The sequence below is a fragment of the Anopheles nili genome, chromosome X (assembly GCF_943737925.1).
Source record: "Anopheles nili chromosome X, idAnoNiliSN_F5_01, whole genome shotgun sequence".
Taxonomy (NCBI): Eukaryota; Metazoa; Arthropoda; class Insecta; order Diptera; family Culicidae; genus Anopheles; species Anopheles nili.
The window spans coordinates 6898821-6925924 of NC_071293.1; the positions used below are offsets into that span (position 1 = coordinate 6898821).

At 48.2% G+C, this 27104-nt stretch overlaps 5 protein-coding genes across 5 annotated transcripts in view; 1 reads left to right on the forward strand and 4 right to left on the reverse strand.

Moving 5' to 3' along the window:
* Nucleotides 1–17384, forward strand: part of LOC128728751 (cation-independent mannose-6-phosphate receptor) — a 62721-nt gene extending 45337 nt beyond the window's left edge. Inside the window, exons 4-6 of the mRNA XM_053822395.1 lie at nucleotides 16412–16631; nucleotides 16698–16852; nucleotides 16934–17384. Of these exons, the coding sequence (XP_053678370.1) occupies nucleotides 16412–16631; nucleotides 16698–16852; nucleotides 16934–17014 (456 nt within the window). The 3' untranslated portion in view covers nucleotides 17015–17384. The remainder of the gene's footprint in view (nucleotides 1–16411; nucleotides 16632–16697; nucleotides 16853–16933) is intronic.
* Nucleotides 17385–19273: 1889 nt separating this feature from the next.
* Nucleotides 19274–19939, reverse strand: LOC128728586 (mitochondrial transcription rescue factor 1). The gene has a single exon (XM_053822214.1). The coding sequence runs from the start codon at nucleotides 19937–19939 to the stop codon at nucleotides 19274–19276; it is 666 nt and encodes a 221-aa protein (XP_053678189.1).
* Nucleotides 19940–20895: 956 nt separating this feature from the next.
* Nucleotides 20896–22316, reverse strand: LOC128729189 (transmembrane protein 135-like). Its single transcript, XM_053822844.1, has 4 exons — nucleotides 22161–22316; nucleotides 21936–22066; nucleotides 21745–21868; nucleotides 20896–21681 (listed from the first exon to the last, which is right to left on the reverse strand). Exons 1-4 carry the CDS (start codon nucleotides 22314–22316, stop codon nucleotides 20896–20898), a joined length of 1197 nt encoding a protein of 398 aa, XP_053678819.1.
* A 187-nt stretch (nucleotides 22317–22503) lies between these two features.
* On the reverse strand, nucleotides 22504–24074 carry LOC128729177 (uncharacterized). The gene is made up of 5 exons (XM_053822832.1): nucleotides 23919–24074; nucleotides 23712–23842; nucleotides 23285–23648; nucleotides 22913–23221; nucleotides 22504–22847 (listed from the first exon to the last, which is right to left on the reverse strand). The coding sequence occupies exons 1-5, from the start codon at nucleotides 24072–24074 to the stop codon at nucleotides 22596–22598; spliced, it is 1212 nt and encodes a 403-aa protein (XP_053678807.1). The 3' UTR covers nucleotides 22504–22595.
* Nucleotides 24075–24529: 455 nt separating this feature from the next.
* LOC128728587 (uncharacterized) lies at nucleotides 24530–26480 on the reverse strand. Its single transcript, XM_053822215.1, has 5 exons — nucleotides 26064–26480; nucleotides 25598–25993; nucleotides 24926–25066; nucleotides 24671–24855; nucleotides 24530–24581 (listed from the first exon to the last, which is right to left on the reverse strand). The coding sequence occupies exons 1-5, from the start codon at nucleotides 26478–26480 to the stop codon at nucleotides 24530–24532; spliced, it is 1191 nt and encodes a 396-aa protein (XP_053678190.1).
* Nucleotides 26481–27104: the final 624 nt, after the last annotated feature.

Consider the following 27104-nt stretch of genomic DNA (forward strand, 5'->3'; position numbering starts at 1 on the left):
GGAGATCTGGAAAGAGGGCTAGGTCAAATGGATTCTTTAGCTGAGCGGATGCTTATTCGCTGACGGTTTGTTTTAGTTCTGCTTCCCGGCCATGTGAGAGCACGTTAAACAATCCTAGATGGCCCTGAACGTCGCTGGATTTACCCGCACTAAAATTTGCTGCGCTTATTCCCATGCCAAGTTCTCTAAACATCAGGTAGAACGTCGACTGTGGGAAAGCCTTCGAAGGTAGTAAAGTAACATAAATACAAACGGCGTGTCCATTCTTGCTGCTGATTTTGGCGAAGGATACAACACGTCAGGCTCAGCGCGATGTTGATTGTTTTGACACGTTCGACCACGTTACCCTGGGGCCTCAAAAGGTTTTTAGGTAAGTCCGGAAGAGCCAACACGGCGGTCTAATCGAGCACGTCATCGATAAGAGTGAAAGTGCAAAAAAAAAAAAACGTCACGTTTGCCATGTGCGTGCGTTTTTGACCGTTAACAATTACAGCCTACCGGGCACAGCTTCCACGACCGTTTGTGTCCTTTCGAAAGGTTTTCATGTCGTTAGGGCAATAGCAGTAAAATTGTGAACAAGCAGATTGCCGTGATGGCTTCAACCGTTGCCAAAGCGAACGATCGGTTTTATGTTAATTTCTCGGAGGTTTTATAATTTGGCGAGAAGTACTACCTTGTTGGGATTTTTTCTTGTTTCCATAATTATTTAACACAATCAGCATGTCTCAAAGACCAGGTGAGAAACCAGATGTTTCTTCATAATGGTATGCATTTTTTTCCACGAAGAAAACGTAAATCGAATCCAAGAACCAACAAGATGCGATTCGTTTGAACTCTCATTCTTCACCTCACTAAATGTGATCTCAAAGGTTTTGCAGAAAGTTTATACAATGCAGTAAACTAGCCCAATAAAGCAGTGTATTAGTAGTCAGGATAATAGCTCAAGAAACATATACAGCAGTGATAGCGAACACAACGTAACGATGATCGATCGACATGACCTGGCGGATCTCTGAAGGTTAGTTCATCAGCCCACTGATTCCTACAGAAAAGGGATTCCAATGTTATCGAACATCAGTTGACATAAGACACGCAAGTAACATCATCGATCGGACGTCGCGTGGCTGGCTGATAACAGACTAGCCTTGTTTTTTGTAATAGAAGAAGCGTTTTCCTGTGTTTTGTGGCTCGAAGCTGTTGCTTGATGCTGGTAATCTGCAACATCACTGTTTATTTCATCACTTTCTTCACTTGAATATCTGGAAGATTACACCACTGTAGGCAAATATCGGTTCAGAGTTGCGCAGTTGTATCGGTGCAAATTTTTTCTTTTATAGATATTTTTGTTTTCTTATCAAAAGAAGCTTGAAAGATTGTTACACATGATACGGATAGTTTCCTAAAACATAGAGCAAATATGGAACAGGAAGTTAGTTAGTTAGTTTTTTGATTTACATTATCCAGAATTTCAATATGAAAATAAGTCTTTGTAACACAGTAACACAGGACAATTATAACGAATTTATTAGAGTTTGTACAATGTGTGAACGTTAATAATCGCTTTTAATTGTGGCGTGATATTTGCTTGGGATTTGTCGTTTGGCTCCTTTGCTCCTTGAAGTTGATATCAAATAACAGTAAATAACATCAAATTGTTGAACAATTAAATACGATAGTTTGTTTTGGTATCTTGATACAAGGATCACTAACTAGTTGTGAATTTTCTGGAGGTTATAAAACTGCTACAAAGTGTACGCTTTGGTTGCTTTTTTGTTTTCACTTTCTAAGTCGTAAGTACTGTAATTTGATAATCATCCCTTCGTTTTGTTCCGTAACGATATTATATACATTTACATTAAAAAAACACTTCCCATCTTGATTGTTTCGAACCTATTGCAGAGCTCCGATTTGATGCTCAACTTGTGCGCAATTTGTTTTCAAACACTTCACATCATTTTATTGAACCCGCTTGCTTTTACGTCCTTTCCCGGACGCGAGCTAAAATTGATTTGCGTTGCGTTCAAATTCCAAATAGGCTCATGAACTTAAGAGTGGGGTAAAATAGGGAAACGTAACGATAGAAAGGAACAAAGCACGGTGTGTGTAAGCATGATGCTGCAATTTAGCTCTCGATGCAGCCGACTGTTGTTGACGAAAAAATGGCTGATCGGTGCAGTTTTGGCGGTTATCAATGGTGCACTCGAGCAAAATGCACGGTGAAGGGAATAATAATGCAACAGGGCCACAAGAAAGGAAACCTTATCCGGGAAACGGAGAAGGAGTTGGGATGCTTTTTTTGTTTCACTTTCTTACATATTTTTTTTAATGATTAGTAACGTCAAACACGCGATATCGAGGGGAAGGCGGCCATGACGGGCTATTAGAAAAAAAGCAAAAAAAAAAAGATTTACCGAAAACCACGTGCTCATTCGCTTTGGGCGTTTGTTTGGTTTATTGGATTTTTCTGGCGTCTTCTTCCGTTCCTGCAACGATTTCGCTCTCCGCCGGAACGACGTCGGAAGCTGAAACCCTCGCGCGGGTCTAAGGTTAAGTGGGAACCGTTTATCGTGTAATGCTGCACAAACCAGACCCATTTTGGGTGGGAGATTTGGGATGTTAAGGAGAATGGAACAAAGACAAAAAAAAAAGAAGTAAAACACAACGTTCGAATAGACAGCTCGCAAGCAAATAGGGGGTTGGTTGAAAAAAGGAAGAAAAAAAAAGCAAAACAAAACGAGCCGCATCCTAATGACGACAACGGGGTTTAAGGGATTTAAGGGCAGGAAATTTTTTACCTCCCCCCCCACTCCTGTCCCGTCCCGCGCTCCCGTCCGCCGGAAGAAGGGAAACCGATCGCATTTGTTTTGATACTCACGCGTTCATCCGAGCTGTCTGGGGGAGGCTAGGGAATGAAATATATATAAAAAAAAGGCCAATGAAGTGGACCTGAGATAAAATTAGACAGACTCCTTTGCTTCTCCCGCCCGCCCGCACCCATTATCGTCCTCATTAGGCTGCGGTTGTATGCCTCCCGTGCTCCACAAAGCACACCCCGGGCGTCCCAATTTGTGTGCGCTGGATGCATTTTCCGCGGCCCTTTTTGGTCGCTGCAGCGCCGGGTTTTGGGTCGTAATGTGTTGGCCCTAATGTGCCGTCGGCCTGTCGCGCCTTAAGCCCAAACCCGGAGCCGTAGGGAGATTATCTGCCCGTTCGATATTTATTTTGACAGTTATCGGTTGAGGTGGGCGTGCGTGGCTTTTTTCTTCATTTCTCTCGCGCTTTTATCTCGCGTAGCATCGTGTGGGGAGGGGTTGATACGGGTACGTGATCTATTAAAAACACAACCGCACGTTGGGAAACTATTTTCAATAATCATCTCCACCCAGCTGGCGTGCAAAATGAACGTAAAGTACGCGACAGGGATCGCGGTGAGGGATGTGAATTTTACACGAAGAATAAGGCTCTTTCTCAGCTTGCAACAGTTATCGCATTTCTCCATGGTACTGTGATAACATCTGAGGAACCACACCTACCCGGTGTACTTTGGCTTGCTATAAACTGGCTCTGGCAAACGCGTGAATCAAGCTTTGTGCGCTATTTCACGGAACCGTTGTGACTGATAACGGCTGCTGGCAGGGATAATCGATCAAGGGATTAATATGATAAAATACTGACACAGCGCTATCGAGCCCTCAATCGGGAGCGTAAACGCAATGGGGAGGGTATTAATTGAATTGGAAAATTTGGACAGTTTTATTACCGGATGCTTTTTCGATGATCACGCCGTGTAGGAACAAAGGAGCATTGTCCGGAGAGTGGTTTTAAGTCCGTCGATTTACAAATGAAAAGGCTCAGTGAAATCACCTTTAAATGTACCTTGGAGGTGAGCTGCTACGGCCCCAAGCTCTTGCAGCTGTCAAACTTCTAAATCAATAGTGTTAAAATGCCATCGTGTCCACGAGCTCCGTTCCCGCTTTTTATTGGCCCTCAACAAACTCCCTTTTCGGGTGGAGCAACCGTGAAGTGGGGTTATGTTTTTGTTTATATTTTCACCGCTTGCTTGATAACTCCTAATCTCGGTCAGCGCACCCGTGCGCGTGTATTTGTGTTTGTCACACCACCGGTGCAGTACGCGGTTTTTCAAGTACTTGGGATTTCCATTGCGTGTTGTTTTTGTTTTGTAGCTTTCCACCCCAGGCCGCTTTTCCAGCGGCTTGATTGGCTGCAAACCATCGGTGGGGGGGAAGAATGAGAAAAGTGCCTGAAAATGCCGTCCACTGTTTACTGAGCGCGCGTATTTACGGATTCGTTTGACGCACGGCCCGCGATCGTTCCCTCGACTGTCAAACGTTCTTAGTAGGTGGAAGGAACCAAAAACAAACATAGCTTCCGAGGCCGAAGAAGCTGCGATCACGAGAAGGCTTCGTTAAACCCCGTTGTCGGTGCGTTGGAGGATGTGAAAAACGGAGACAAAAGAAATAAACAAAAAATGAGTATTTGTTGCTTGCGCCTGAATGCATCGATTGCAGCTGGAGATATCTGTAAACGCCGCGGTGCGTCTATGTTGTTTGCACAGCAAATGAGTTTATGATGCGTACTGCAAGAATGGGGAGTTAAAAACCCCACACGGAGGTGGAGAAGTTGGACCAGCGCGGTCATAAAGCACACACACGCCTCGAGCAATCAGGCGCACGCGGCATGACAGATTGATATTGATTTACTTCGTCAAAAGCGGCAGGTTCTGGTGGGAGCTACTGGGAATAATAAAATGCGTAAACAACCGCAGCGCAGCTGTCAAGAGATCTCGAAATATTCCGCTCATTTTCCGAGCGAACGGAGCGCAGCACCGACGGGCAGGTTTTCCCGATGGGAGTTTTTTTCCGATCGAGTCGCCGTAGATCAAGTGGACGTGGAAAACCCGATCGGAAGTGACGTTTCGTCGCAAGTGCGCTTCACGTCACGACGGTCAAGCTGAGGATAACTTCCAGATCAGCGTGTCCAATGGCCGCTCCGGTGTTATTCCAAGAATTCTGAGATCCTGGACCTGCCAACGGACCTCCTCAGTGGCAAAGGCGTTGATGTGCGGCCGTACTGCCGGCACTTTCGACGAAGTTCACGTGCTATGATAAACGGTAACGTGATAGGTTGCTGCTCCGAGAGTTCCATTCCCGGAGAAGCTTCTTGAAACGACTCCAGCCGGCTTCCGAGGATCGACAGGGAGGTTATTTTACAGCCGTCAGCGGGAAACTCAACAGACCCAGCTAGCTAGAGGTTATTCGATACCTCAGGTTGTGGTTTTATTTGTTCTCCGCTGTTCCACCTTCGGGAATCGGGCGTGAATTGCTTCGCAACGAAACGCGACCGAAGAAATCCCACGGCTGAACGGAAGCGCACCATTTCGCGTCCTAGCAAGGAGTCGCGTTTGAGCCGAGATGATTATCTTACACGTGGGGTTCTATTATTTTTTTTCAACGTTTTTGTCCATATCGGAAACGTAAAACAATCCAACTGTAGTGAGCCGACGCGGAATTTTTTTCTATTCCTGCACGAAACAAACGCATCCGCTGGGAAGCCGATGAGGTTAGGATGTTTTGTATGGGTTTGTTGGATTTTTTATTCTTCGAACAGTGATTCTATGCAGCGTGTTTGTTGTTCTTCGTGATCATGCGTTCGTAAGGGGCTGAAATGTATGATATTTCGTAGGCAACTGAGATTCTATGGGTTCAGCAAGCCGTCTTCTTACCATCGAAGCTACCATTGTAATCGTGTTTGCATTTTTCCAACACTCACTTGATGGATGTTGCACGTATCGCTGCTGTCAATGCCCAAATAATCGTTATTAATACAAGCTGATGAAACCATCGCGATTGATGAAGACGTTGGCTCGCTGGAATAGCAGGTCAGCCTACACGGACCGGGTGTATCGTTTCCGTTTTGGCCGCCTTCCGGAATCGAATGCCACCCTGGCGGTTCATGTCGAATGAGCCCACCAACAGCGACGTTGCGGAAGCAGGCGTGAGATGATGGCTTTGTAATTAAGCGAAGACGACCTCCCACAGTGAGGCGGTTCGACGGTCATTAATATTTTTTCATTGAGTTTGGCAATGTGTCATATTAGACCACATTGGAAGCTGATTTATATACATAGATAATATAACCCTGTGTTGATCTTCATTGTGCATCATTTTCTTACTTTTCTTAATGTTATATGATGCAATTCAAGTTCAATTTGAAGTGAAAAGAAATTGTTTTAGACTATGGGGTAGTTCATATGGTACATTAATATTTATTAGCATCCGTAAAGCTAGAAAATTTTATGTACGCTGATTTAATTTAGTTCACGAATTGAAAGAGTTTGTTTATGTATAAAGAATATTATAAATAATGGGAAGCTACCTTTTTGATTGTTTAAACATGTACGTGATGCTATATTTTATATTGAAAGCACCTCAATAGTAAAACATTTAAGTTACTATGTATCTAATAATAGTAATACTTTACTGAATGATTTCAAGGGAACACTACTTACGCTTGTCTAGTACCAGGCGGCTCCACTTAACAATTTTGTAACGAAAAAAGCTTGTGGCATGTGAGTGGTTTAATACCTAAGAAATGAAATACAAATTTTATTTGCAAATAGGATATTTTATTTACTTTCAATAAACCATAATAAAAGATCCAGATGTTCATTTTTCCAACAACTCATAAAGTTACGAAAAGGTGTGTAATGATAGAACACCACTTTTGTTGTTATGATAAAACACCACCACAATAGTTTCACTAAATTTTCCCATTTAACATATTTTCTGTCGAGTGGTTCAAGACTCATTACCAAAGACGATGGCCGATTTATTGCATTTTTGACCACCACCATTGCAAGGTGCTACCTAGCCAAAGGAGGATTTGCACTAATTTGTTCACATGATGGCCTGCTCTGTCGAAGGTGGCAGAAAGTGACCTTACGCTGCCAATCTAATCACACCTCGACGGTGGACTCCACTATAATTATCGTTTTGGAATGTTCATTTTCAGAGAAATGCGTAATAATTCATCATCATAAAAGCGTTACCAGGTTTCGATTACCAGCGTTATCGATGCTGACTGGGCACATACCATAATATTGTGCGTAAAGTATTGCTTTAAGATTTTTATCTGAATGAATAAGAGAGGTTAATACAAACTGATTATCGATTACTATTATCGGCACTATGCGATGATATCATACATCCATTCACAGCAAAAAGAAAATGACAGATAAGAATATATGAGGGCACGAGAAATTAATCTCGAATATGTTGTTTAATTCGCACTGATAAGAGAACATCATTTAGGGTCATTTAGAAACGTTGAGAGCATTTCTATGCCATGGTTGAATACTCCAGTACTCCGCCCGTACAGAGCGACCTACAATCCGTGTCAATCTCCATTGCGTTTTTGGATGTCTAGCTGTGGGGGTTTTTTTTTACGGATGATACAGCGTTTTTCCTAAAATAAATCGCTCTGTTTCATCCGTTCGATTAAGTGCCTTTTTGCTGCGCAATATCGATAATCCTAGTGTGATACTGCACTTTATCGGCTTGGAGTCGCTAAGTTTACCCCAAACGAACCCAACGCACCCTTCGGATGTCACGATTGCCGTAGCGGCTGCTCTTATAGATTAGGATTCATTACTACCAGCGGGGACTCTCCAATTTGTAGAAGTTTCCACAGTTCAAGGGTGGGGAGTGTATTTTTAGGGCAGATGGATGGGTGGCATTTCGTCCGTTAATGGAGTAATCATTTGCTTCATCCCGATAGTTGCCAGCGAAAGGTGGTTCCGCGCGAATGGAAGGAAAACTATAACAGCTGGCCGTACGGAGTGATAATGCAGCTGGGAAATGGTTGCGCATTTCCCAGCATTCCTTCGCGTACTGGGTCGGTTTTGTCGGAATGGAATGCTATTTATGCAGGCTGCGCAGAGTGCCATAAGGAATCTCAGGACTTCAAAGATTTTACCGTACTTTACAACCCTCCAATCAAGTTGCCGCGTTCTATTGTAAAATGGCTTCTATTCCTTTATAGCTTTATCACCTTTTCATTGCATTTGTACGCATTAATTTCTGCATGAAAGTGCGAATGGCTTGTGTTGTGTGACAGTACGTTGTTTTTTTTTAATTGATTCATTCTCGAAACAGTTCAAAGCTTTATTGTTTCGCTGGAAATGAACCATGCCACCAGATGATTTATAATTGGTTTATTGGACGTATTCAACTTGTAGCTAGCTGTATTTCATCGTATGATAAGCCAACACGAGTTGAACTCAAGATAGCCAAGGAATATGATATTTTTTGGCGAATTTTGGAATATAAAAGAACTGCGGCCAACGAAAATGTAGCACAGTTTGCAACAGTTGTTGAACGACTCTGCAGCGACTTCTCAGCGAACAGATACTGTCTGGAACGCACCTTAGCGAGAAAAAATCTACTACAAGTACCCTGTATACCCCACAAAATCGGAGATGGCACACAGCGGGCTTAACTGGACAGTTTCAGTGATGCTGTTGTTAGGGACGGTTAGCAGCTACTACGGACTTTCCACACAGTCAGTGCAACGTTTTCCTGAGGCTCGCGCCGTTGTATGTCCAGAGCCGAGTTGTAAAACGCTGAACGAGATCAACACCCTGTGGGTGGCTTCAGATAAGGCTTTCTTCCACCAGTGCCGACCGGCAGCAGATGGAACCTGGGTCCTCCAGCTAATGCCCTGTGCACTGGGAACTCTGTTCAGCTTCCGGCAGCAGGTTTGCGTCTTTCCGGAGTTTTGGGAAGACTGCAGCGACGATATCGGTGGTCCGGAGGACCCCTTTTGCGGTGGATCGTGCGAAACGTACGAAGAAATCAACACACTATGGATGCACGCTGATTCAAACATGTTCAACCAATGTCGGCCCTTCAACGGTACCTGGGTGTTGCAGGAGATGCCGTGTGCCCGTGGCACCAAGTTCAGCTTCAGACATCAGGTGTGCGTGCATGAGGCACTGTGGGAGAACGAGACGTGTACGAAATAAAGAGTAGAGTAAGGCACGTTGGCATATCGAAATCACAAACAAATACTATTGGATATCCGAACCCGTTGTTTGTTACGTTTGTTCGTTGGCAAATAGACGAAATGCACCGTGAGCAGTCAACGCCATCCATCATCGTTAGCGAATCGTTGTCTGGAGGCTTGAACAGCTTCAACTTCCTGTCCCGCTTTATGGATCGATTGCCAGTGTGGACGACTGCGATCCATGTTGGCACGATTTCGCACATGGCCGTACTGCGTACTAGTTCCGACCCTGAGGAACCTGCGTTATCCAGAGTGCTCTAGGTTATACCGTACGTCACTGGGCAGGAATGTTGAAGCTCAGGCTTTACTCCCAGTCCCTTTTTGTGGGTGGTGTGCTGGAGTTGTTGGTATCAAAACAATGCTGCCCAGCGGAAACTCTGACCCTTGGATTGGCAACACCGACGGCTTGACAGTTGAAGTATGATGTATTGGGGTGAGACGATTGTTACCTGTTGGACGTGCGACATCCTTGGTCACCGATAAGACGGAATGGAAGCGACCGATCGGTGCGATAGAGCTTTTGCCCCTTGTGTCACTAAATCGGAAAATCACGCGTAGATTCCTATAAAAGTAAGCTGCTTTGGCATTTTGCGGGCACTTGATCGGTTTGTGGGGCCCGAACCTGACAGGTATAACGCCCCCTCGAGACAACCGCATAAAAGTGAAGTGAAGAAATACACCTGAAAAAAAAACCCCCCATCGTTGTGGGGCTGGTGCAAGCGATAGCTTCTTGGTGGCAACGTGTGTACGCGTGGGTGCGAGAACTCTGATTGAGCAGGTGTTAGAATACGGTGTGGTGGTTACAGTGAACACGTGTGTGTTAGCCCGATCAGGTGTGGTGTGTGGCAAGAACACACAAAAAACCATGGCCAACGGTGGGGCCAGCTGGCGAGTGTTATGCGCCCTCAGTACACTGTTACTGGCGAATGGGTGTTGGGCAAGTGAACATCTACCAGCCTCCGCTAATGAGCGCTCCTGTCAACCACGCTGCTGGACCAGCGAACGATTCCAGCAATTGCTGTGGTCTGCCAACTCCGGCCACAATCAGTACTGGGCGTGTCAAACGGACGGAGTAGAATGGTACGCAAAGTTACATACCTGCCCTGCTGAAGCTGCTCGTTTCGATGCAACCAGCCAGTCGTGCGTGCAGACTCCTCTGAGTGACGATGGGCCAGTGTGTGGACGGGTCGCAGGTGTTGAGCAGCTTGCAGATGGCAACGAACTGTGCCCAGATCCGGTTTGCATCACGCAGGAAACCATCGAGACGCTTTGGGGCTATGTCGATCCGGCGTTCTTCCTGCAGTGTTCACCGGATGTGGACGGTGGGTGGACTCTGCAGCTGAAACCGTGCGCACCTGGCACATGGTTCCACTTCCGCTACCAGGTGTGCGTCGTTCCAGAGCTTTGGGAGGCCTGCGATGGTTCTGAAGGTGGTGAAACTACGACTGTAACCGTGAGCACACCTGAGCTAACGACACCTGAGCTAACGACACCTGAGGTGACGACACCTGAGGTGACGACCCCGGAGGATTTGACCACACCAAATGATGGGTCAGTTACTGACGACAATGGAGTACTTCCAGATGACCCGTGTGGTGGTCCACGCTGCGTCACGTACCAGGAGATCAATACGCTTTGGATTCACCCGCTACCGACGTACTTCTATCAATGCCGACCCATGCCGACCGGTTGGTCACCGCAAGAGATGCCGTGTGCACCAGGCACACTGTTCAGCTATTACCAGCAGGTGTGCGTACACCCGCAAGATTGGTTCGATGTGTGTGACCCTACGGCAACAACTGTAACAGCTCTTCCACCAATAACGACTGTAACACCGGCACCACCGACACCAACTGAAGAGCCTACCACAACCACATTGGAGCCAGAAACCACTCCAGTAACGCCTCCCGTAACTCCTCCTATAACACCGTCCGAAACGACAACGCTGGATCCAATAACATCACCTGAAACACCGGAAACACCTGAAATTGATTCGACAACCATTGACCCAAGTGTGCCACCAACGATCATCGACTGTCTGGTGCCAAACTGCGTGCTACTGCAGGATGAGATCATTCGACTACCATCAAACGACGGGCCACAGTTCTTCTACCGTTGCGTGCACCTGCTTCAGACGGTGTGGCTTCCGTTCCAGGACGTTTGCCCAACCGGTCAGTACTTCAGCTTCCTTGTGCAAGGCTGTGTTGACCCGTCGCAGTGGATTGATCTGTGTCCAGCGGACGAGATCACAACCACACAGATGACGACCGTACCACCAACACCAACGCTGGTGCCACCTGTGATGCCTCTGCCAGTGATCTGTGGCTCACCACGCTGTTCGACACCTGACGAGCGTAGTATACTCTGGCCGAGTACTGTCGCCGACATGTACTACCGGTGCGAGTGGGTTGAGCGCTTGTTCCAGTACGTTCCGATGCCGGTTCGGTGCAACAACTTCTTTTTCTTCGACTTCCTACAGCAGGAGTGTGTGTTCCCGCTTGATTGGGTTGATATCTGTCCGATTTATCCGACATTGCCACCCCCAACCTGTCCCGACTGTTGCCCGACCTGTCCTCCAGGGTCAGACCCACCGAGCGATCCCGAACTACCTCTGCCAATCATCTGCGGTAATCCACGGTGTAGTACTGCAGTGGAACGTGACTTCCTGTGGCCAGCGGTCAACCCGAACGAGTACTACATGTGCGTAGACACTGGAGCCGGTTGGATACAGGCGACACTTCAGCAATGCCTGAATGGACTGCTGTTCCAGACACTCGAGCAGCGGTGTGTGCCACCGGAGGAGTATGATTCGACGATCTGCCCGATCTATCCACCACCTCCAACACCGACACCGGCACCTGAACAGCCTGATCTGGGTGTGTGCGTCTCCGACTTCGATCCAAGTCCGGTTCTACCGATCATCTGTGACGTAGCGCGCTGTAGTACACCTGCTGAACGCAGCGTACTGTGGCCCTCGAACAATCCGTCACACTACTTCATGTGTCGATCGGTAGCAGGCGATCAGTACGAACCGGTTCTAGGTGAATGCCCATCTGGGCAACAGTTCAACTTTATCAGCCAATGTTGCCAAAGTGAGCCACCCCAGCTGATTGTGTGTCCGCTCTACCCACCAATTAGCACTCCTCCGACACCACCAGAGACTGTGTGTTCTGTGGACACTGCTTTTAACCCAGAACCTCTCGTCCCTGTTGAGTGTGATGCGCCGCGCTGCAACACGGAAACGGAAGTGAACACCTTGTGGCCATCATCGGACGCGCAGGTGTACTATCGGTGTATCGAACAGCTGCCCGGGTTGTACGAACCGATTCGACTGACGTGTACAGCACCAGCGACGTTTGACTTCCTGCGCCAGTGTTGCACCGCAGATGGTGTTACTCCCGGTGACATGTGCACGTTGTTCCTGGAGCCGGCACCTGCCCCCGAGACGCTCCCGCTGCCGATCGTGTGTGATCAACCCCGGTGTGGAAGCGAACTTGAGCGACGATTCATCTGGCCTGCCACCGATCGGAAGCTGCTGTACGTTTGTGAATCAGCTGAAGGTGATGGTTCGTTCGCGCCACGGTTGTACACCTGCGCTGATGATCAGGTGTTCCACGTGTGGCGGCAAGACTGTGTGTCGGCGCGGGAATGCCGGCTCAATGTCTGCCCGTATTATAATGGGACGCGACCTGCGGTACCACCTGCTGTTGGTTCTATTCTGACGCCTCCGAGCATCGGTTGAGGATGCCACCCCTTTGGGACCTCAGTACGTACACCGTCAGCTAGTGATGAACCACACCACAGCATTCGTTGGAGGGCTCGTCATCGACCACCGTCACAGTAAACCGGTATAGCCACTAAGAACAGCAAGCAACCTACAGTGTAACAGCCACAAGTCATCACTTTAGCACGATAGCTTCCGCGAGTAACAGCTACAATAAAGACAAACAACTAAACAATTCGTCTGGGAAAAAAAATACTCTGTGATTTCTATACTTGTTGCTAATCTAACAGGGAAGGATATCAGGGAAGTTCATGAGTTGGGGCTAAAGAGGTGTCCGGTTGGTTCTCTTGTTTCTGCCTTTCATATCTAGAGCAACATCAGAACCTCAGATCAGATGTATAAAGATACTAATGTAGCTGATATTGGGTAATGAATAACTAGCAGTAGGTACCAGATTGATCCTGATTATAAAGAGTCACCTCTTCTGAGGCATCATCCCAACACCACACATGGTAAAAGTCTGCGCCTGTTCCATTTCACAGGTGTATACTGCCCTGTTGATCACATTCCGACGTTGTGTGGTTGATTGAGTCTCACAGCTGGCTTGTGGGAACCGAAACGCTATTTCAAGTAGTTGACATTGACAGCCTGCTGTCAGTAGTTCGCAAGTGCCGACCGGACAATCGATCACGCCCTTATGCGCCCCTTGCGTACCTTATCTTCGAATCCGCACCTCTACCGGCACCATCGAGAGTGAAACAATATCCAATCAGTGCTCATTATCGGCGCATGGTGCTGTCTCACCTGTCACCTGATTACTGCCGGTTACTGTTCAGTTTGATGCGATTGTTTCCCCCCCCCCCGAAGTGGGCAGCAAGTGATAACGTCTCCATCGTACTATACTATGGTGGGCAATATTCGTATGCTGTTGGAGGAGTGGGGATGGGTTTCGATTGAGTATAGATCATAATTGCCCGTTTTTTCGCCCGACTTCCTGGGGATGCTGATAAAACATACAATACGTTTGCGGGTTTCATCGTGAGGAAGAGAATACTAATAGCTGATAACGAGCAGTTTTATTTGCTACACCCCTAATCGTACTTCCACTCATAAACAATCTTTGCTCACTACTTCCTGCTATACATTAATCACTGCCAAAATCGGCCGTCATGTATATGGTCGTATCTAAAAGAAAATCACGAACAGCGATGTCGGAATGGAGGCTACTTTGCTGATAAAACGTTCCTTACACTGCAGGGTAGAAGTACACACGACTACGCCCGAAAGATAGGCAACGCGGCGCACACGAACGTGTTCAATTTTGCATTCGAGATATGCCGCATTGATCCCGACGCCACAAGTGGTGTGGTTTATATTTTGGGAAAATTGATTGAAGACAGCAATGTGACGAGTGAATTTATATTCTTGTAGAAGGCCTGGCAGGGGATGGAGTTTACTTCATGCTTTCAAAAGTGTATCCTCACTTAGAAAGCTTGCATTCTATGGATGTTGTAGTTGAATAAAAACTCATATATAAAAATTATAACGTTGAATCGCCTCATCGTCCTACGCAATTCAGATTTCCAAATAATTCAAAGCTACACGAAAACGGATAGTGGTGAAGAAAAGAAGTGGAAAATTGAACAAATAAAAGTGAGAACAGAAAGCATCAAACTACTCTTCAACTAGCTTCATCGTTTGAATTCCCCCAAAGCTTCACTTTCCCGGTTTCACAGCCTTCCACATCTGTACATATGAGATACAATGTGAGTAGAGCTTCCAAAGCGCAACAACTGCGACCTGCGACTTAGCGTGACACCTCAGTACTACTCAGACTACTCGAACGATAGCGACTCTGCTCAAGCAAAAATCGAAAAAAAGCAACAACAAAAAACGAGAAAAAAGAACACACACCTCTCTCAACCTGCTCATGTAACCTTCGTCAGCTGTCACCAGAACAAGCCGCTTGCCGACTGGCGTCGTCTCCAGCGCAACCTATATAAGCCACCCCCTGCAGGCAGGCGCACGTCGATGCAAAAAGTAGATACCCTAGAGCGAGACCCTAACCTCCGCCGTGTGTGATCGATTCGCAATGAACAGCGTGCTGGCGCTGGTGCTGACGGTCGCGTTTATCGCCAGTGGTTCGGCTGGACCCCGGACTGTCAGGTGGACGGTGCGACCGATGAACGTGAACTGCCCGCCACCGAGCTGCAGCACCTCGAAGGACCTCAACACGCTGTGGGCGTCCCCAGACGCGGCCCAGTTTGTCCGCTGCCGACCAGTGGCCATCGGATATTGGGCCGTGGAGCTGCACCCATGTGCTCCCGGTACGCTGTTCCAGTTCTCGCGGCAGGGCTGTGTCGCTGCCCGCAACTGGTCGTCCTGCTGAAGCGGAAGCTACATCGCCCGTCCGGACGGCGTCGCCCGATAGGCTGAAGAGGGTGATAGAGAGGGTGGCACATCGAATACATCGTTTGATCGTGGTTTTTGCGCATACTTTGCTGTGTCGTGTGAGCGTGTCTTTCTTTTTATTTCCAACCAAAACCCGAAACCTAGCCGGCAAAGGAGGGCGTAAATGGGGGGAGGGGGAAAATGGGCGCGGGAAGGTGAGACAGGGCAGGCAAGGGGAGGGAGGGGCCCCCTCTCACGGGTCTGGTCGGGAGAGTGGAGCACACACCGGTTCCCACTCCCAATCGTTCCAATCGACGCACTCAAGCTGCCCCGGATGGAAGGCTTGATCGTAGCAGGACCTCAAGATGGCGGGTTCGTTCAGCTTCCGGCACTCCCAGTAGCGCGTCGGGTCGAAGTTGTGCCGCCAGACGATCTGGTCGATTTCTTCCTTCGTTTTGCAGCCCGGTTCGCCATTGCTGTTGTCCCGAATGCACCGGAATGCGGCCAGGACGCACAGGGCCATGCTCAGCAGCAGTACTATCGTCGGTAACACTACGGGCGGAAGGTTGTCGGAATGAAGGGGGTGGTTTCTTCTCTTCTTCTTCTTCTTTTTGTGAACCCACACACACACACACACACACACACGTACACATTTTTGTCACAAAACACGCGTCACGAGTTACTTACCTTTCATCTTGCGCTTGGAACGACGTGTCGTGAGGCGCCGCGAAATGTGGGAACTTTTTATACCCTTTTCCCGGGGCGGAAGCACGGGGAAAACTTCCGGCTGGGTGAGGATGAAGGGAGGGGGGGGGGGAGGGGTGAGGGGGTTGCGCTTTTATCGCTACCCGATCGATTCGTTATCGAGCCTCGTTATCAAGCGTAGGCGTAGTGAAAGCACTCAGAACAGCGCACGAACCAATCAGGCTAAGTAGACGCAATGTTCACAGCACGTGTTCTATGGAAACGAAGGTGAGGAAGTTTTTTCGGCAAGTGACCGCGCTTGTAGCGCAAACCGGCGTAGGGATTCTGGGTCCCGTGTGACAATAGGTCCTAGCACCCGTTTTGACATGGTTGTTCTTTAACTTATTTTCATCTTATCGTAAGCTACATGATCTAGGGCGTAATGGGTGTAAATGAGGTTGCCCGAAGCTACACCACTAATGGCATCAACATCACCGCTCTTATCAGACTCATTTCGTTCTCTTTCAGCCTTCAAACTGCTCCGAAGTCATCAAGAAACAGACCCCAACGGTGTGTGCGTTGGTTGGACGTAAAGCAGCAGGAACTGCTGCTCCAACAACGCTGCCAACGATCATCACCCCCGGTACAGATGAACCAACACATACGCCGGATGTTACGAAAGCGCCCTCTACAACATCCGAGCCCGTCGGAACGCATGTAACACCGGAAGGAGGCGTAGGAGCGTTTGGTAGGTAACCCTGTTTGAGGAGATCTACTCGATCGTAACGTCTTTCATTGCTTCCGCTCGTTGCAGGTGTTGTGCTGATATGCTTAAGCGTGTTCGTAACCCTCGGAACCGCCACATGGTATCTGGTTTGGCGGCATCCGGACCGTCGCAGGCAGATGCACGATCTGCTATTATGTCGAGGCAACGCCAGAGACGGGTTCCCGCGTACAATGTACTCCCGCGTGAGTATCAACCCCCTTTTTCGTCGTGCAGTAGTTGATTGGGTGGTTTTTGTGACGATAAACCTACGTTCCGTTTTGCAGGTGGATAACGGTGAGGTGTCGAGCCTGCTGCTCAATCCGGCCAACATCCTCTCGGACAGTGATGACGATATGTTGATATAAAGCCGCCTCAAGTTCGAGTGAACCAAAAACCCAGGCAGCATGTACTTCACTAGTGGCAGCGTTTTGGGAGGCAAAATGTAGCTTTTTACTGTAAAAAAAAATCGCATGTTCCTTTGTGTAACAACCAGCGGGCGATGTAAGATAGGGTAGCAAATAGTTACGGGCTGTGGACGGGAGGCGAACGAACGGCAACTAGTCTTGCAGGAAACGTCTGCAACGGTACGGATTTCGATAGCAACAATCCCTAAGCCCACCACGGGAGTGCCGGGAGATCGTTGTGAGCTTACTGTGATTGTGTGGGAGCACCACGAAACCGAAGAATGTACAGTGTGCGTAAGGAAGCTAATGATGCTACGAATATAATAAATATCCTTTCACTGACGATACTCCTGACAAGCCGTTCTTGTAGCGTGTGGCGTCGTGGGAAGGATCTAATCGCTTTTACTGTGAAACATAACCTTAAAAGAAGCGAGATGCGCAATTCTACTTCCCCTCGGAACCAGTTCATTTGATCATCACCGACAGCCGCTTCAATGAACCTTTTTGTAGGCTATCAATAATGACCCGTAGACCTATAAAGATACGGTTGCGTCCAGCGGATCCGGCAATTGGGTGGTGAATTATCGCGCGACAGATTACAATCCGTGGGTTGCCTTCAGGGCCCTGCCGCTAACGGACGATAATAGCGATATCTTGCTGGCCTTTTTGTCGGCGGACACCCTTAAATCCGCACGCCAGTTGAGCCACCTCACGCGAACGATGAACAGGGTAATTTTTGTGCTTTCGTTAGGGTTGTGTGCCGGCATCGGTGTGGCCACTTCCGGCCGGCTTGTGTCGGTGGAGTGTGTTTTACCGGGTTGTGGAACCGAGCTTGACCGAGCGACGTTGTGGCCTTTTGAAGATCCTAATTTCTACGTGCGATGTGAGGGTAATGGTGCACCTTGGCAGTTGGTGCGGGTTCCTTGCACAGGCCGCAGGTTATTCCATTTCGCACGGCAGAGTTGCATGCTGCCGGAACATTGGGAAGAACCGTGTGCGGTCGTATCGGAACCGACCATACCCGGATTGTGTCCGGAAGTACGCTGCGAGACGGCAGCTGATTTACGACAGCTATGGCCTGATCCGGATCCGGCGTGGTTCCATCAGTGCATTCCATTGGCCACGGGTGGTATCGCACCGGTGCCGAATATTTGTCCGTATGGTACGATGTTCAGCGTGCAGTATCAGGCTTGCATTTCCGTTCACCGATGGCAGCGGGAGTGTGTGTTTGAGGGAGAAAACACACCCGATCCGACCGGTGGGGACACGGATCCGACCACCACCGAGAGCATCTCTTCAACAACGACCACGACCCAGCAAATACCGACTGGTCCAAGCTGGGAGCTTTGCATGATGCCTGATTGTGAACCACAAGATCCTTGGCTCTATCCGCATTCCGATCGCACGTACTTCTGGCAGTGTGTGCCTCTACCAAACGGATTCTGGCAGGCTCAGGCGCGTCCTTGCGCGGCAGGCACCTGGTTCCATTACGGGCTGCAGCAGTGTGTGTTTCCGGCCGATTGGGTAAACTTCTGCACGACTTTCACGGTCTAGGGCAGGGGAATGGTCCAACCAGCAGCGATCCGCGCTTTTCCATCAACACCTAAAAAAAAACAAAATGAAACAGGGGTGCTTTTTCAGCGCAGATAAGAACGCACCGATACATCGAAACCACGCAGCAGCTGATAACATGCTGCAGGGGAGCGAAGAAAACAAAAATCTAAACAACGCCACCGGGTTCCGACGGAATGGGACCGTTTCCGGTAATTAGGTAAAATTGACGATATCTGCTCGTAAAGGTCGTTCGACCTGATAAGTGATTGTTCAGATACGTGTGCTGCCGATCAACCGTTTTCCCAAGCTGTCCAACGAACAATCGCGATTGTGTCTATCAACCTGTTGCGTTCACCGTGGTGATTGACAATGAATGTATCATAAACATATTCGTTAGAAATGCCGTTTTGCTCTCCGACCATTGCTTAAATCCGAACCGTTCTTAACGAGCTGAATATGGCTACATATTTTGCATATCTGCAAAACCTACAGCCTAGAGCTTTGTGCAGTCGAATGCTGATGCAACATTAGTGTGTTTTTTTGTTTTCAAATCGCAAGCATGCCCTGGAAGGAATCAATTTTCTCTACGTGACTCAAAATATACAGCTAAGAGGCCTAACTGATTGCGATTACGGGTCGTATTTTATTACAGTCTAACTTAATTTTCTACTTTTCTCGACTCGCGTCCGCCCCAACGTACGAATCCGTATAGTTTTCTATGACCAGCGACTTGTGCCGTCGCAGGGACACGGCGAGATTTTCCGTGCGTGGCGTCACCGATAGAATTTCCACACGTGACACGACGAGATGTTCCGGGTTGGATGGGCTTGGCCCACGCACCACATCGATTTCGTCGCCCGGTTCGAGCTGGGCGCTCTTTTTTAGCAGCTTTTTACCGTTGACACGGATTTTACTATCGTAGAACAGTGCCTCCACCTTGTTCCGGGCGATGCCTAAACCCGCCTTGAGCAGCAGATCGGCTCGCATAGAATTTACGGTTGTCTTTACGTTGCGGCTCAGCTTGTCATCAAGCAGATCCTCGTACGCGTCCGCCGTGTCCTCTCGATCATCGTCATCATCGAGATCGTCATCGGCTGGTCGGGCTGGTTGTTTGCCAGATTTTTTCGATTTTTCCCGGTACTGTTGATAGTGGGGGAGAGATTGAAGGGAAATTGTCGACGGGGACCAGGGCCGAATGCAGCTGTGTAGTTGATTGCATGGCTGACTGTGTTGGATTTGCTGTATCCGGGCGCATCCAACCGGACGTGTGACGTTCCGTACGATCGTAAAAGCCTCCGCACGTATTATGTGGCGTAACGAAATTGACATCATTTTTCGTAATATTCTGCTTATGGATAGCAGGGCCCCGAGATGCACCGAGGCGACGTGTTGAAAGACTTGAGTGGCGGAACTTATGCCGGTTTAATTCGCGTATTTTGTTTTTGGTGGAGTTTGGAAATTATCTGCCGATTAATCGAGAAACCTCACTGGTACAGAAAAGATGAGAATAAATCACGATTTGTTGTAAACAATCTAGAAAAGAGATAACAATATAAATTGAACTGCTTCACTTTTAAGCGTCCTATTGACGACACTGAAATAGGACATATGATCACAAATAACGGACTTACCATATGATTTTCAGAATCTATGTTTGATAATTATGTATTACGAAGTATTAACAAAACGTTTTCAATCAATTTTGTAATAAATAATTACATAATTCTAAATTGATTCCGACCACAACAACTCCATATCACGTAAACAGTTTGACAATTATGTTGACGTATAAAAATGTCATATTATTTAGAGGCCAATGTTTTGTTTGAAAGAACAATCTTCAATATAAACGTTAATGAAATCACACTTGAATATAACGTAAAATTCTCTTAAATATCTAACTAAATTTTGACGCTGTTTCGATCAAAACAGTTGGTCGTGTAATTACCATTTGTTTTGATGGTTTGTTTTGACAGTTCACCGATTCAACTTTACTGTTTAGTCTGTTTCACGTTAGATGGCGCTTATCACGTGTGCGGAAAGCTTTTTCAACAGAGCTTCAAAAATAAGTGCGAAGAGCTTTCAGCGTTATGAACCGTTACGCAGAACACGTGGCAATCGGATGAGGTAAAACAATTGAACTCGAGTTTAGTAAAAAAGATTAGTTTAATATCTTATCCCTGCACCTCAAGGCGAAAAAGAAATTTCCTAACTATTCAAACAACTCATTCAGACGTTGTACTGGAAAATCGTTCGATTACTTCGGGACAGTGAATATCGCCTTGCTATTAAACTTCCCTCATCCACGTGGCGATGCGCCGTTTCATACCGAGTGTCAAATTTGTGGAGCAAACGTCCATCGCTTTCTGGTGAAAAATTGGCGAAACATGTGGATAAAAGGCGTACACATGCCCGAGATACCCAAAGGAAACCATCTGTACAAGACGCAGCATCGGTAAGCGGTTCAACTGACTCAGGATCATCGCCTTAAAGCTCGGATCTGGCTTATCATCGACGTTCGCTTTGGTTACGTAAAACTCCCAGGCAATTTCGATCGCTTTCGTTAGCCCGAGTGTGTAGATTTGATAGGTGGGATAGAGCCAGTAAGGGATGCCAGCTAGAAAACCAGCCACCGTGGCGTGAGCCATACGCTCTCGGCCATTCTGCCGCGCCAACAGACAAAACACGCCTCGAAAAATCCCAACATAACACGCCAGAAACAGCCCCAGTTTAAGGTTGCACGAGGTGACAACGGTACAGGGTTGCTTTAACAGCATATGGGAACGGCGCAGAACAGCTCGACCAGCTTCTAGCACCAACCCAACCATGCCATACTTCAGCATTCCATCCGCAACATGACGCCAACACCGACCGGCATGACGACAGGCACCATCTACCTTTTGGGGCTCATCCTGGAATGGGCTGACGAGCCAGAACTGCTTCACACTGCCATCATGCAAGCAACCCAGAATGATTGAGCTTAGCACCATGAAGCTAAGCGTGCCAAGAGCCCGTGATCGACGCGCGTATTGCAACACCGGAACTGTGCTTTTCCGGACCGCGGCCTCCAGACTCTAGGGAATTGCATACATACGATTAACACGGGCTAGAGTCAGTTCCCTGCGTGCGGCATTTACCATGTTGAAGAAGGTGATCGCCTGAAGGCGTAGCAATTGCTTCGGCAAAGGTGGACCGATCGCGACACCCAGCAAACAGGGCCAGAACATGACACACCAGTAGTTTAAACCCCCAAACAGGTTGCTAAAAAGACATTTAGAGAAAGAATTTTGACACACACCGTACAGCAGCATCTCCACTCGCTACTCACTGCAAGACACATTGTGCCGAGAGGGACAGGGCGGCCTGTACGTAGGTGCAGAACGAAATGTAGGTGTACTGTAGCGTGTGATCGAACAGATACCGCACCGTAACATTGTTGAGCTTCACCAGCGGTGGTAGCTGCCCAGCGATGGTTGTGGACCGGAAACAAGACAAAAGAACAACAGACGTGACTGGCGCCGGAACCGGAACCTTTGGCGGGTGAATGTCGTACCACTAGCAGCGGAATGTACAGCTTAAAGCTGCCCGGCAGTATCGTCCGCCAGAAGTGCACGTTGTACCGCAGGCAGCTGGCGAACTGCGGATGCCAAAGGTCACGGCAGGTCCGGCCGGTGGCGATTTGATCGAACAGCTTACTCGATGACACCATGCTGCTCACTGAGCTGGGCTCCCCTGGGGCGACCTGGACCGGCTGGTTTTAGGGGTGGATTTTCTTTTTTCGGGTGCTTCTCGGTCACACACCGACACAAGCGTGCTTCTACCACCACTACTAGGCGCTCGGTTTTTATTGAACACTGCGAACTTAACCGTATCGGGGTTCTTCATAACGTGCTTTCTAGAATATTGTCTGTTGCGTTGATGTGGGAATGTGTGTTGATTGTTGGTTTTTTTTTCGGGGGGATGGTTGAGGTGTCGGTTGGTGACATTGTCAGCAGCTGCTCCAGGAGTGCTCGAGCATCCACGAGACGAGCCGCCTTTTGAGGTGTTCCACGCGGAAGTCAGAGCAATAGTTGACGCATTTTGAGTTGAATGGTGGTGAGAGATGCGCGTGAAATACCAACGCATGGTACATGTACCCGATCGAGATCATGTGCACCAGGCGCAGAAAGGGCACACGTTGTAGCAACTCCATCCAGCGGGTCTTGACCTTGGCCGTGTTGAGATAGTGCTCCCAGGACATCTGTAAAGAACGAAAAGATGAGTAACACGAGCGCAACAGAAAGCAAGCGTAGATCGTTTTCTAACCTCGAGGAATTTGGTGAATCCGAGGGTGAATATTTGGTACTTCGGGTAGAGCAGATAGCTAGCACCACTGAGAAGGCCAGCGAGTATCGCATGCTGGGGACTTTCCCGGCCGGTGTAATGGGCCAGCCAGCAGCTGATGGCACGGAAACCACCGACGTAGCTCGCGAGGAATAAGGGTAACGCAAGCCCAACCGTCTTACGTAGCTCCAGCAGGAACCGGGAAGGTTGTCCGTACATCAGCGAGCCTTTAGAGATAAGACCACGTGCGGCTTCGATGGTGAAACCAGCCAGCGCATACTTCCAGATACCCTGCGAGTAAGCTCCCATTAAAAATGGTTTGATTGGCGAATTGAAAGATGAAATCGAACTCACATCAAGCACGTACGACTGACAGGACATGCCATGCAGACAAGGACCTTTTTTGACGGGTGATTTATCATCCGTTGTATCCGTTGCTGGATACATGATCCAGAACTGGTTGACTGTCCCAGCTCGAAGCACGTGCATGATTTTGGCGCTGAACAGCATGAAGCAAACCGAGGCCCATAGCTTCGACTGGCGTAGGATTTGCATCCAGCGCAGGCCACTCTTCTTGATCATAACTTCCAGCATCATGTTGAAGTAGGTGATGCCCTGAAGACGCAGGTGTACCTTGGGTAGCTTCGGTACCAACGCCGCACTGACAAATCCTGGCACACCCATTAAACCGTAGTAGTGCAGTCTGCCGAACAGCTTGCTGTTGAAGACCACAAAATACTGTAAGTTGACATTAAGGAACCAGGCCGGACAGCTAGCTTACTAGAGCAAACATTGCAACGTCAACCCGCTGATGGCTTGGAGGTAGGTTTTGAACGAGATTGACGCGTAGCCTAGGATGTGGTTCTTCCAGTATTGTGCGGTGTAGCCGCCTCCTTTCACCAGCGGTGGGATCTGGTGAGGTGTGCAAAATAAAAGAACAGAAAACTTGAGTACAAGAGTTCGAGAAGATTTAGGGCAAACAACGTACCACCAATAGCGTAAGGTACAGCTTATAACTGCCAGGTAGTAGCGTCTTCGTGATGCCTAAAAACGACTGCCAGCATGTGGCGTACTCCGGATGGCACAGATCGCGACAGGAACGCCCAGCCGTCACTTGATAGAAGCACTTGCTCAGCTCCGACATCACTCGTTCGTAAACCGTCTAATACCCTCGGCTTGAAACACCAAAATGGCAGCTCGGGGTTGCTGTTCGGGAATTATGCACAACACCGCGAAAGGTCACTGACCCCAGTTTGGTCAGTCGACACCGACCGATGTTCGCGAACGTGTACACCATGATAGCAGCCTAGTTCCGTTTTCGAACTCCACACCCAGGTGCCGCTGAACAGACGCTTAATGCGGACTTTTTTTAAATGAATGTTTGAACTGAACGCTTAAAACAACAATCGCCGTTAGGCAAGGGAGACTCTTTGGTCGAGCAAGTACGATAACACCTACAAAATGCCACTGTAAAACTAAAGTGGATCGATAAATCCACTCATCTTATCACATTTAGCTATAATTGAAGGACTAAACTAAAATTGCTTTAACCATGCCACTGCCACGAACTGCTGGAAAATGGTGTGCCCATTTTCACACTCAATGTGGAGCTAAAAATCGGTGAGCGAAATTTTCCGAGGCTGTCCGAGACCTGTGCAGCAGGAGAAGATAGATAGCGATATTTGTATCTTTTTTTTTTGTACCGATTTGTTGGGAAATAGAGGTGAGTAGATGACTTACGCGTAGTTGGAGCAGATATCGATGAACTTTAGCGCAAACTTTGACATTGCCCAAGGATAGTAGGCCCGGGAGTAGGTGACGTAACACATCGAAACGATCCATACAAGCGAGGCAAAGGACACCCGATCAAGCTGCTGTACGATCGGTATCTGGGCGTAGCGCTCCATCAGGAAGTTCCAATGGGTCTAAGTGATAACGTGAAATAGTTTAAAAAATCTTTTCGACCCTCAAAAACCGTAGCATGTGACGACGCACCTGTGTCAGGGCAGATACAGCAAGGTTGAAGATGTTATAGCTTGGACACACGTAGTACCAAAGCCCACTCGCGAAGCCAGCAATCGTGTTGTCATACTCCTTCACCTGCTGACGGTAACGGCCAAGGAGACACGTCACCAGCTGCAAAAAGTGGACTCAAAAATGTTAAGTCGATGCACAAAAACTTGCGCAACCGGATGGCGCGTGGCGTCGGTGTTCTGAACTGGGTCAGAACGGGTGTACTTGAACCTGACACACATGCTGGGAATGTAACGCAAGTGCGTAATAGCTGCAAAATTTAAAAAGGTTCTGCAAGCATGATCAACTTGCGAATTATTCACACGTATTTGAAAAGTCAAGGTCCCAAAATGGAAACAAAAAAGTCATGTTAGTTACCGATATTTTTTTGTGTCTACTGCTGTACAGCTGAGCGCCATGAGATCGTTGAATTAATTCTAATACCTTTCACAGCTGGGGCATACTTTTTTGTCTCAAATGACCTCCAGTTTCGTACGATCGACGTACGGACAAAAAAATTAAAATGTATGACCTCATTACTTAGCCCTCATGCTGTTTGCATGCTGCGATAGGACGGCTGTGTCTTTTTTTTTCTTCAATTAGCTAACTCAACATTGCGATCTGCATGAAGTTTGAAGCGTAGCTTACACTTACCCGGAACGTTCCATTGTACAGCGTCAGAAAGAGAATCAATCTGTATCGGATGCGCAACAAAGCTCGCATCCTTTGCATGGGTGTTTGATGGAGTTGTCCAACGGAGACGATTAAACGACGTGCTAGCTCTAGAATCGCACCAAACGTAAAGTACGTCCGCATGCCACTTAGCACGTAACGCGCACAGGAGGTCTCTGAATGTTGGCACACCTTCTCCTCCGGTTGTTTGCGTTTAAGCGGTTGAAAAAACCAAAACTCCGACCGATGGTGCGTTTTGCTGGCGTACCGCGCGATTCCAGCACTAAGCAGCATAAAGCACACGGTCCCGAACGTCCGCGAGTCTCGCATCCTCTCGAACAGCCCGCTCTCGCGGGATTTGATCCAACATTCGAGATTCTGAGGTTAGAAATGATACCGCCATCTAGTCAGCTTGTGGAGGGGTTGTTTGGGTTATGTTGTTACTTACCGCCGCAAAGATGGCTTTGGCGTGGGTTGTCTGCACGTACGATGGCATGAAGAACATAGCACATGACCCTAACACGGGTGCCATTGAGACAGAGTAGTTGTTGATGATACGTCCAGTGAGTTTCGTCAACAGACAGAACGTCCCCGTCCAGCAGTTGGCCACACATAACGCGTTCAGCACCATGGCAGCGAGTTCACGAGATGTCTGACGGAACACACCCAGGGAGCAGGCTTTCCGGCCATACACCAACAGTAGTAACCGCAGCAGAGAGATGGGCAGGAAGAACCGCACATTCGAACCGATAGAACCAAGGAAGTTTTGGCGCGCAAATTGCCCACATTCGAGACCTGGATGTAGTACCTCCCGACAGGTCGCACCTGAGATCGCTTGATCGAAGTACTTACTGAGCGCAGACATCCTGCCACAGTTGACGCGCGTCTTTCCACTGACGTGCAGAACCCTACTAGGCACCTGAGCGTTGCCCTAACAAAACGTACACGTTCTGCCCCTACCACCGGGGTGGTTGGTCGCGCTTCTCGCACACCTAGAACCCAAAAACCTGCGCTGACCACAGAAAAACCCCGCACACGCACACTCAACCGCGGGCGGGCCGAAATACAAGCGCAAGCCCCGCGGGCAATTGGGCTACGACAACTACTTCTCGGGGCTTAATTAGCTGTCGAAGTATCGCGTGTGCGGCGAATTGCCGCCACACCGTTGTGCTTCTCCTTGCTCGCGGCCAATCTTGACCGATCGAGCGGTGAAGAACAGAACAAAAAAAAAATGCAAAAGGCATTGAGCAGCAATCGCACTCGACCCGCTAAACGGCAGTCATGTATAAATGCATGGTAATGGTAGAAAATGTGGTGGCAGGTTTCCCTGCATGACGGGAATTATACTGCGCCACTGCCGGTTGTGGTGTACAAATTCCGCATTGTGATTCGAAGACACCGCGTGTCGTTACGGTGGGTTAGGATAACGCCACTCGGTCAGCTGGATGTTCGAGATCAGCACGAGAGGTTTGACCGTGACCTAGGAACG

Coding starts and splice junctions, on each gene's coding strand:
- LOC128728586 (XM_053822214.1), bottom strand. CDS start 19,939: ATGATGTCAATTTCGTTACGCCACATAATACGTGCGGAGGCTTTTACG.
- LOC128729189 (XM_053822844.1), bottom strand. CDS start 22,316: ATGGTGTCATCGAGTAAGCTGTTCGATCAAATCGCCACCGGCCGGACC. Junction 22,067..22,160: donor TGTACATTCCGCTGCTAGTG/GTACGACATTCA, acceptor ATCGCTGGGCAG/CTACCACCGCTGGTGAAGCT. Junction 21,869..21,935: donor TCGGCACAATGTGTCTTGCA/GTGAGTAGCGAG, acceptor ATGTCTTTTTAG/CAACCTGTTTGGGGGTTTAA.
- LOC128729177 (XM_053822832.1), bottom strand. CDS start 24,074: ATGTCGGAGCTGAGCAAGTGCTTCTATCAAGTGACGGCTGGGCGTTCC. Junction 23,649..23,711: donor ACGTTGCAATGTTTGCTCTA/GTAAGCTAGCTG, acceptor GGTCTTCAACAG/CAAGCTGTTCGGCAGACTGC. Junction 22,848..22,912: donor GATTCACCAAATTCCTCGAG/GTTAGAAAACGA, acceptor CGTTCTTTACAG/ATGTCCTGGGAGCACTATCT.
- LOC128728587 (XM_053822215.1), bottom strand. CDS start 26,480: ATGTCTGCGCTCAGTAAGTACTTCGATCAAGCGATCTCAGGTGCGACC. Junction 25,994..26,063: donor CCAAAGCCATCTTTGCGGCG/GTAAGTAACAAC, acceptor TTCTAACCTCAG/AATCTCGAATGTTGGATCAA. Junction 24,856..24,925: donor CTGTATCTGCCCTGACACAG/GTGCGTCGTCAC, acceptor GTTATCACTTAG/ACCCATTGGAACTTCCTGAT.